General features: G+C 41.7%; 1 protein-coding gene across 1 annotated transcript in view; it reads right to left on the bottom strand.

Moving 5' to 3' along the window:
• Positions 1–1,830: 1,830 nt before the first annotated feature.
• The window catches only part of LOC109917513 (solute carrier family 10 member 6-like), a 78,809-nt gene continuing 69,612 nt past the window's right edge, over positions 1,831–11,027 (bottom strand). Inside the window, exons 4-6 of the mRNA XM_048604290.1 lie at positions 8,190–8,365; positions 5,054–5,211; positions 1,831–1,985 (exon numbers count right to left, since the gene is read on the bottom strand). Coding sequence (XP_048460247.1) covers positions 1,831–1,985; positions 5,054–5,211; positions 8,190–8,365 — 489 coding nt within the window. The remainder of the gene's footprint in view (positions 1,986–5,053; positions 5,212–8,189; positions 8,366–11,027) is intronic.

Below are 11,027 nucleotides of genomic sequence, written 5' to 3'. Positions count from 1 at the left end.
ACACCGCCAGCCCAAAATGCAAGTGTGTTTATTTTGTCAAAGTTACTATAAACCACAACTCTAAATATTTTCAGATTTATTTATGAACAGCAACAGCTTTTATCCAGCTACAAATAACTGGCTGGAATTTAATGTGGAAACAGGGGCCCCATCCACAGCCAGAATGTCCAGCCCCGGCAGCCACAGCTAAATTTAACATTGTTCAGGCAGTGGTCACCACCCTGAGTCAGTGGGTCCCGTTTCTGAGAGCCATCAGCCAATTGGGTAATTATCAGCTCTTCACGTCCAACAGTGCCTTCCTGTCTCTATCGATCACGTCAATGACGGGCAGACCCGTGGGCACCCCTCTAGTCCTGCCACTAATTGGGACAGTTAAGTGTGGAATAAATGCTGCCATTGCTGATATTCATTGACAAGTGGGCAAGGGACTCTCCGTGTGGGGACTTCCCAAGGAAACTGATGTAAGGTTGCTTGTGGGCTCCAGGGGCAGGGGTTGTCCCACATTCAAAGGAACTGATTGAGGGAGCCAGTATTGGGAAGGGGAATCCCTGCTGAGAACCTCCCCCTGCCCATGCTGGCCTCCGATAGGCTGACTGCAATGGTGGGCAGCATTTCCATTCCTGGGATCCATGATTTGAGGGTTAGACCACTATGGACTTATTAAGAGCCCGAGAGGAATTTAGCAGAATGGAAAACTCTAAAAGAGTCAATGTGAGGTTCCTGTCTTCAATCCAGCTAGCAGTGAAACCCCTGACATCACCACCAAACATTTCACAATATTTCCAACATGTAACAGATGTTCATATTTCCTCTATGTAGTATCTAAGTGGAGCTGCTTGTTAAACTAGGCCTGATGTTACATGTTTGTCACAAACCACAACAACCCAGGGGAATGTGGGCTATCAACAAAGTTAATATACAAACTCTCAATGTGCTTCAGTCAAATTCCTTTCTCGACTACTTTAACAAAAACCATCTTAATTCATCTACTCCTCAATACTGCTTTGCTGAAATGTTGATTGTTTTTCCCTAATGCTGCCATTGATGCACTTGAGTCGAAGTAAATGAATGTCTGAAGATCCATTTTTCTAAATTTCATTGCAGAACAGATTTTAGGGAAAGTGTTCTGGTGTTCCATGGCAGCAAAGTTGGGAAAAAGTAACATGAAAATCAGAATATATCAGAAGTTGTAAAATACTGAGAAGATAGCAAGCACGTCAGGAGGAAATCTATTCATTCTTGGAGACAAAAGGACTGCAGATGCTGGAAGCCAGAGTCCATGGGTGTGAGGTTGGAAAAGCACAGCAGGTCAGATAGCATCTGAGGAGCAGATAAGTCAACGTTTCAGGCCGAAACCCTTCATCAGGATTGGGGAAGACGAGGGCAGCCCAGACATAAACAGAGGGAGGGAATTGGGACGGGGGAGGAAGGGTAGGAGAGATGGTGATAGGTAGGGAGTTATTGTGATAGGTCGGTAGGAAGGGTGGAGCGGATAGGTGAGCAGGAAGATGGATAGGCTAGGTCAGGTCAGGAGCAGGAGGGCTGGACATGGAATAAGGCTGGGGATGGAGGGATTTTGAAGCTGTTGAAGTCAATGTGAAGGCCATTGGGCTGTAAGCTTCCAAGACAAAATCCGTGCCAACACCCTCCAACTATTTATTTCTGGGCTCCCCTCCCCATTCCCAGTCCTGACAAAGGGTTTCCACCCGAAACATTGACTTAACTGCTTCTCAGATGCTGTCTGACCTGCTGTGCTTTTCCAACCTTACACCTATAGAGTCTATTCATTCTGTCTGATCTGTCAATCTCTGAAGAGTTCAGATCTGCTTGTTAAATTGACTCAGTCATTTCAAAAATGGTGCACTCAGTTGGAGCATTGTCCTCCCTGCTTTGGATGTCGTTAATCTCCTTGCCTCTTATCATCGACTGTGTTGAATCCATTGGTTCAGTGGGGCCTTTTTTAAATCTTTTGTACATCTGGTAGGCTGATTGCAACAAAAAGCAAACATTATATTGTGAGCAAAGACAACAACACACTACAAATGATTTTCAGTTATCAAGTATAACACATATCTATCAGCCTTTGCAAACTGGCTCCATGAAGTCAAAGTACTCATTGAAATCAAGGAGAAAATTGTCATGAGCAGAACCAGCTGTTCCACCGGGTCCATTATGAAAATGTTACTCCCCTCAAAAGACTTTGAAAGAAAAAATGGATGAAGGCTAGAAAACAAGCCTGGAAATTTCTACATGTAATTAACCCATGTCTGTTCATAGCCACACAGACAATATGCAAACTTCATGTTGTCTGACAATTGTTATTATAGTCAGGTGCAGCCCAGTGTCATATTTGCTATTCTGTTGCTGCTCACCTCAGCAGGTTGACTTTGTTAGTGTGAGACTGGCAGTGCTTGACTTTAATCTACTCCTCTTATAGGGGAGATGCATGTTGGCTACAATCACTGCTAGAACAGTTAAAAGGGAGCGTGTCAGCAGAAAGAGTGAAAATGCTGCAACAGACCAAATGGTATGCCCTTCGGTTCCCCTGATTCTGCACTGGAGGTTTTGGTGCTGGAGGTTCACATAAGGAGAGAGATCCTCAACTCTTAGAGAGCACAAAGATCTCCAGCCAGACATTCCATGGGGCAGTGGAATGCCAGTCACCTAGCTTTGAGAATCTGGATTTGCGCCATAAAAAGTTAATTGACCTCATATGAGTGGTTAAGGTTAGCAAATTTATTTTTACATGCCATACCCGTACCAATGAACAACTAACATAGGAAACAAAGGACATAGGAACAGGAGTAGGCTATTCAGCCCCTTAAGCCTGTTCTGCCATTCAATGAGGCTAAACTGTAGCCTTACATAATAGACCATGGCCATATCCCTTAATGCCTTGCTTAGCAAAAAGAATCTTTCTCAGATATAACACTAACAAATGATCTAGTATTGTCTTTGTGTGTAGAAATGCATTCTAATATCTCTCCTGAACGGTCTGATCCTAATTCTCAGACTATGTCCCAAAATCTAGAATCCCCAATCAGTGGAAATAGTTTATCTTTATCTACACTGTCTTTTCCTGTTAATATCTTGGAAACTTCAATCAGATCACCTTTTAACTTTCTAAATTCTAGAGAAAACATGCCTAATTTGTATAATCTCTCCTCATAACCCCTGAAATCAGGTATCATCCTTATAAACCTATGTTGTACTCTCTCTCAGATCTACTCACAGTACTCCAAGTGGGGTCTAACCAAGGTTTTGCATTAACTGTAGCATAACTTCTGCAACCTTGTACTCCTGTCCTCTAGATATAAAGACCAGAATTTCATTAGTTTTATTGATCATTTATTTCAACTGTTCATGGCATTTTAAAGATCTGTGCAGCTGAATCCTCAAGTTTCTTTAGACATGCACTGTATATAAATTCATTCCAGCCAGAAAATACCTTGATCTATCCTTTTATGGTAACCTCACACTTGCTTACATTTCACTCCAACTGTCACAGTTTTGCCCATTCACCTAGTCAATCAATATCTCTTCCTAATTTTATGCTATCACCTACACTAACTACAATGCTGCCTAACTTTGTGTGTCATCAATAAATTTAGATATATGACTTTCTACGCCATTACCCAAGTTGTTCATAAATAATCCTCATAGTGCTCCTACCCTCTTGTCACTTACCCATCAACCATCTCTATTAAGCATAACCCACACCCAACACCCATTGTTTCAGCTCATTATCATCTGCTTAGCATTACTGCAAGCCTCACAATTACATTTCACAGTTTTCTCCCCACACATCTTACTATTCAATTGTGCCTGGTACATCAACCAAACAGGATGGGGCACAATTCCTGTCATGCTGGCCTCTCTCCTGGAGGGCAAAATGACCCATAATCCAAGGCAGCAGATGTTATGGATAGTGTTGGACTAAAGGAAGAGGTGGCGATAATATTGCCAAGAACAGTCATAAGCCTGAGGCTTGAGAAAGTATATCAGCAAGGATGACAAAGATAGTGCCTTTAAAAACAGAAAGCGAACATATGAATATGAGAAAAGCTAACAAGAACTTTAAAAACAGATTGGAAAAGCTTCTACAGGTATGGAAAAACTGAGGAAAGTAGCAAAGATACTGCTTGGCCTGCTGTGTTCATCCAGCTCTGCACCTTGTTGTCAAAGATAAACATCGGTCTTTTGAGGTTGAGACAAGAGAAAATTTTATGGGGATAATGGAAATGGCAGAAGTTGCAAGTAAATATTTTCTGTCAAAATAAAATATTGCAGATGCTGGAAATCTTAAACAAAACACAAAATTCTGGAGAAACTCAGCAGGTCTGGCAGCACTTGTGGAGAGAGAAACAGAGGAAACATTTTAAGTCCAGTGTAAGATTTCTTCAGAATTTGTGACTGTTTTCACAGGTGAACACAGAAGTAAATGGTTGGAGTATAATGTGGGAAAGCATGAAATTATTCCCTATGTAGGAAAAATAGAAAAACTGAATTTTTTTTGACACCTACTAAATGTTGACGTTTATACGGATTTGAGTGTCCTTGTTCAGGAAACAGGAAGCAACTGGAATAGCAACTTGCATGTTCACTATTTTTGTGTGGGGATTATGACACAAAAGTAAGGACACCTTGCTGCAACTGAACAGGGTTTTAACAAGACATCACCTAGAGTACTATATACTGTTTTGGCCCTTTCAATCTAAGCTATTAATATGGATTATAAATAACTCTGACTTGGGTGTCTTTTGACCCAGTCATGTTTCACCCCTAACACTGTAAATATTTGAGCAAAAAAACTGCTTGGTTATGAAACAAACATGTTATGAAAGAAGTTTTAACTTCACTGGAAATTGGAGGAAGACATCTGCCCTGTCAGTTACACAGCTTATGGTCCTCAGCCAATTTTCACCAGCAACCTCTTGCACCCCTCCCTACAGAAGTAGCATTCCTTTTGATCAGGAAATGTAGTAGACCCCACACAGGTAGGGACAGTGCAGAAAACTTTACAGCATTGCCTTTCATTTCACAGGGCACCTACCTATTACAAACATTAATCCATGAAAGATTTGAAAGCAAATATAAATGAAAGGGTATGCAAACATAGAGCAGAATTCTTCCATTGTGAAGGATATCATTAGGATTGTTGTACACAGATGCCCATTTTGTGCTCCTGTTTCTAATGCTATTGTTCGACAGCTGTGAGAGAAGACAATAAAATTAGAATAATGATTGTTTAATAAGTCAGGAAGCCCGACTAGGCAGAAAAATCATTTATTGTTAATCACCAAACAGAGCCACTATTCGTGGCATACATTAACTAGTTACAAGCTGGGACAGACATCCCTTGGTCTGCTTTATTTTCTTTTCTCCCCTTTTTTCTTCTATCCAGAAGTATTATCACATACAACTGAGTGACCTTCCCACCACCAAAATCACCGTGACATCTTTTTATTTGTTTTTTTTCTCTTAACTACTATCCACCATCTGTAAATACACTGGGGTGTGTTTCTTTTTTATTAACCTATTTTTCTAATCTGTTCAAAGGTGTTATTACACATCTCGAGAGCAGGTGAGGCTTGAATCTGGGCCTCCCGGTTCAGGGGTAGGGATACCACCACCGCACCACAAGAGGACAAAAGGTTCAGACGATGAGTTCCACCTGGGCAGGCCATTGCCTGTTACCGGGGAATTTCATACTCAACAAGCTCCATGGACAGATTAATTTGTGATTCCCCATGGGCCTTGTAGGTGTTATCATGGATTGAATATATGATTAAGCTACCTTCAACATGAAACTGCAATTCATGTTTACACAGTACATTTACGAAATAACTGATAACAGTTGATTTTTGCATAGAAATATTATCTTTATTATCCATTAATCATATATATTATATACCAATAAACTTATTTTCTTGTAAAATATTATGAATAATTTGTAACATATTAAATCAGAAGGCTAGTCAAGCAACAACACGCATCAGTCATCTCAAAGAATCATGTCTTATTGACAACATCCCAGACACTTCATCACAAACCCTGGAAATGCCCTGACTCACTGGCACCATCACCATGAAATGTTGGTGTATTCTCCTGGGATGTCTTTCTGCACTCCTCATAGATACAGGGCTGATCTCCAGTTTGGTGGTATTGATAGAGCGGGAGATCTGCTGAGCCATGAGGCTACAGACTATGGTTGAATCCACTACTGTTGATGGCCCACAATGCTTCATGGCTGCACGGTTTTAAGTTGATAGTTTGATTCAAAATTTATCCCATTTCAGCACTGCAGCAGTGCTGCACAACACAATGGAAAGTGTCCTCAGCATGAACACAGGACTTTGGTTCCATAAGGACTGTATGGTGGTCACTCCTGCCAATAATGTAATGGATGGATGCAACTGCTATGGATTTTTCCCTCTTGTTGCTTCCATCACCACCTGCTGCAGTCCCATCCTAGCAGCAATTTTTTTGTAACTTGACCAGCTCAGTGGTGGTACCAAGCTACTCTTGGTGATGGACATTGAAGTTCTCCACCCAGAATATAATCTTTGTTTTTGCCACCCTTAGTGCCTCCTCCAATTAGTTTTCAACATGGAGAAGTACTGATTCATCAGTTGAGAGGGGATGATGGTAGGTGAAGTGATACCAAGAGACTACAAGGATTCTGAGGGAAATTCATCCCGATTTTATAGTACTTTGCTGTCACCTTTGTTATATCTGTCCTGCCAACTGGATAGAACATATGCAGGGATGGTGTGGTGGTGGCTGTGATATTAGTTGTAATGTACGATTCGGTGAGTATGTCAAAGTCCCCAAACAACATTGCAGGATTGGGTTTGTTATTATTGTTTCCAATGCCTATGTCAATGCTGGGTGGTCCATCCAGTTTCATTCCTTTTCCTGGATTTTGAAATGATTTGATATACTCAGTAGCTTGCATAGGACAGATAAGGGTCAAACACATTGCTGTGGGTCTGGAGTCACATATAGGCCAGACCAGGTAAGAACAGCAGAGTCCTTTCCTTAGAAGATGCTGGTGAACTAGATTTTTTTTATGACAATTGACAGTAGCTTTATGGTTGCATTTAGACTAGCATTTTAATTCCAGATTTAGTCCCTGAATTCTAATTTCAACATTTCATAGATCAAAGAATCCCTACAGTGTGGAAACAGGCCCTTCGGCCCAACAAGTCCACACCGACCCTCACAGCATCCCACCCAGACACATCCCCCTATAACCCACCTAATCTACACCTCCCTGAACACTACGGGCAATTTAGCATGGCCAATCCACCTAGCCTGCACAAACCAGAGCACCTGGAGAAAACCCACACAGACACAGGGAGAATGTGCAAACTCCACACAGACAGTCACCTGGGGATGGAATAGAACCCGGGTGCCTGGCGCTGTGAGGCAGGAATGCTAACCACCGAGCCACTGTACCACCCATACTGAGCCACCGTGCCGCCAATTTGCCTGATGGGATTTAAATGCACGTTGTCAGAACATTATCCTGGGTCTCTGCAATATTAAACCTGTGATACTTATGCTAATTACCCAAAATCTACACTGTCTCCAGTTACCAACCCTTCTGTCACTGAACAGCCTTCCTAAAGAGCAGTATCCAGTATTAGTGCAATATTTCAGTTAGGGCCAAGCCACTGAAAAGTTTTTTTTTGCATGGTGTGGTACTGTTCATAAAGGCTGGGATCAATAAACTTTGATCTTTTCAAATTATCCTGCCACCTTGAAAGAGTAATAAAGGGTAGCACTTCCTCTTTCTGAAAAGAGAACGCAAACAGCAGCAGTTTGATCACATCTAAATCACACACCATCCCAGTCTGGATGAGATATCAACAAGCAAACATTGCTGCTGAGTATCAAAATCCTGACATTCCTTATCTAGGGCCATTGTAAGAACACCATTGCAATAAACATTGGACTTTCTCAAGACATTGGGCATCAGCAATAACCACAAAATAATCAGCATCACACACACTCTAGGAAGAAGTATAAAGATAGCTGTAATTCATTTGCCTCATATAGCATAATGTACTTAAGGGAATTCGGAACAACACCAAAACAGCAGTGGGAAGGCACATGCAATAACTTAATATACGTCTGCGGCATGAGGACAGAGTAGCAAAAGATAAAGTTGGTCTGTAATTTACCTCGTCCATGATTGTCGTACAGCCATAGCCAAAATGAAACCAGCTGTGTACCCAAGCAGTGGGTTGATTATTCCAATAATTATCAATGTTGATTCTACAGTCCACTTGTTGTTGTACAGCAGTGTAGTTGTTACTGTTGAGACAATCAGTATAAATGTCCCCAGTCCAGTTCCAATCTGTGGAGAAACAAAGCATTGGTTTTTATTCAAGTCACTACATTATTCATTAATTTCTCTAAGGGGAGCACAATTTGCAATGCATGCTACAGATGAGAGAGAGATACAGGGAAAGAGGTTTGTGCCTGTGCTTTTATGCACGTGGGAGACGTTGAGCAGAACTGAATACTTCCTTGCACGGATAGGAACGGCACTAGGCACATTGAAAAATCTTTGTAAATGTCTGCATGCAGAAAGGATTGAGATCTGGATACAATACGTTTCCAGTCATTAACTCTCCATAGGGAAGGGTATATCAAATGAACAGACTGCAGAAAAAACGGGATAAGGTAGGAGAGGTAGAAAGCGCAGTCAAGATATAAAAGAAGAAGTCTTTAAAAATAAAAGAATAAAGGCAGATTCCTGTAACTATGAATAAAAGACATGTAATAATAGATCTAAATTAAAGCAATATGCTACTCAGGGAGACGTACCAATGAATAGCTTAAAATGTTGACTTAAATGTAAAATTATTTCTTCTTGCCACAAGGCTAGTTGCTTTGTCAACTAATCAATTAATATCTTTTCAAAATGAGCACTTCTGATGTTAAGCTGCAGCCCTTCTCCCAGGATTACATATCATTAAAATATCCCCACCATTTTCTATCCACTCTGTCCTTCAGATTTCACATATGTACACTCTGCACGAGGACACAGATTGTTTCGGAGAATCTGAGCACACTCACACATCAAAAGGTTTCTATCGAATAAAATGTGCTCTCATCTGTGAGGAGTTAATGGATGTTTTTGAACACATTCCTGATACTGCAGATCAGAACATTGCTCCTCTGTTTAAAGGCGAAGACAACAAAAGAAGTGAGCAGACTGGCAAGAAGTAAGCATCAAGCAACTGAATTGGTTTTAAGAGATCAAACGCAGAGATTACGCAGTTCCCTCAGAGCCAGCTCTTAGAGTGACAGGATGTTTGACACTCTGGTCACTCTTAGAACATAGAACATAAAACATAGAACAGTACAGCACAGTGCAGGCCCTTTGGCCCACGATGTTGTGCCGACCTATTAACCTACTAAGATCAAACTACTCTACATACCCTATATTATACTATCCTCCATGTGCCTATCCAAGAGTCACTTAAAAGTCTCTAAATTATCTGACTCCACTACCACTGCTGGCAGCGCATTCCACACACCTACCACTGTCTGTGTAAAGAACCTACCTCTGACATCTCCCCTATACCTTCCTCCAGTCACCTTAAAATTATGTCCCCTCATAATAGTCATTTCTGCCCTGGGGAAAAGTCTCTGGCTATCCAATCTATCTATGCATCTCATCATTTTGTATACCTCTATCAAGTCACCTCTCATCCTTCTTCGCTCCAATGAAAAAAGCCCTACCTCCCTCAATCTGTCCTCATAAAACCTGCCCTCCAGTCCAGGCAGCATCCTGGTAAATCTCCTCTGCACCCTTTCTAAAGCTTCCACATCCTTCCTATAATGAGGTGATAAGAACTGAACACAGTATTCCAAGTGTGGTGTAACCAGGGTTTTATGGAGCTGCAGCATAACCTTGCAGCTCTTAAACTCAATTCCCCTGCCAATTAAAGCCAACACACCATACACCTTCCTTATAACTCTATCAACTTGGGTGGAAACTTTGGGGGATCTATGGACGTGGAACCCAAGATCCCTCTGTTCCTCCACACTGCCAAGAATCCTGCCATTAACCCTGTATTCTGCATTCAAATTCGACCTTCCAAAATGAATCACTTCACACTTTTCTAGGTTGAATTCCATCTGCCACTTCTTTGCCCATCTCTGCATCCTGCCAATGTCCCATTGCAACCTACAACAGCCCTCCACGCTATCCACAACTCCACTAACCTTTGTGTCATCAGCAAACTTTTCATCTGCAAGCCAGGGCTCCCTGATTGGACCAGGTTAACGGCAAATAAATAAAATAACCCAACCCATTTGTGAGTTTGCAGATTTCATATGGTCTACTTGCTTGCTCAGAACTGTCACAACTACCCAAACTTTAAGTCACTGGACCTGACCTCACATTGACCATGCCTCTTACGCATGCAGGACCATTCCCATGGTTTCGACACCAAACTTCATCGCCTGAAGCAAATTGTCTCTCTCACGTTGCGGAATCTTGTGTCTGGCAGTGGCATTCCTGATGCCGTTTCACCCTCCCTCCGTCCAGGTCTGAGAAAATCAGGTTTAACTTGGTGCAGAGCCTTCTTCCCATTAGCAACTCTGCTGAAGCTATTCCTGTAATTGCGTGAGGGATGGTCCTACAATCAAATAGGAATTGGACAACTTGGTATCAAGCAAAACTGTAGGCTGTTTCTTTAAGCTTGCCTTCAAGGTTTGGACTGCTCTTTCCATTAGACTACTGGATGATGGAGCTGTCGTTATATGCCAAATGCTGATCACCTTTCGGAAACAGTCAAATTTCCTGCTGGTAAATGATGGCCCATTGTCTGTGACCAACATCTCTGGGAGTCCACGTATTGCAAAAGATGCTCGCAGCTTTTCAATCATCATCCCTCTGTTTGACGAATGAACTCTATGCAAGGTCCAACCACTTTTTATGGGCATCCACAAAGACTAAGAACATAGAGTCCATGAAATGACCTGCACAATTGACATGTAACTGA

Source organism: Rhincodon typus, chromosome 1 (genome assembly GCF_021869965.1).
Source record: "Rhincodon typus isolate 14 chromosome 1, sRhiTyp1.1, whole genome shotgun sequence".
Classification (NCBI taxonomy): domain Eukaryota; kingdom Metazoa; phylum Chordata; class Chondrichthyes; order Orectolobiformes; family Rhincodontidae; genus Rhincodon; species Rhincodon typus.
This window is presented reverse-complemented; position numbering and strand designations above follow the sequence as displayed.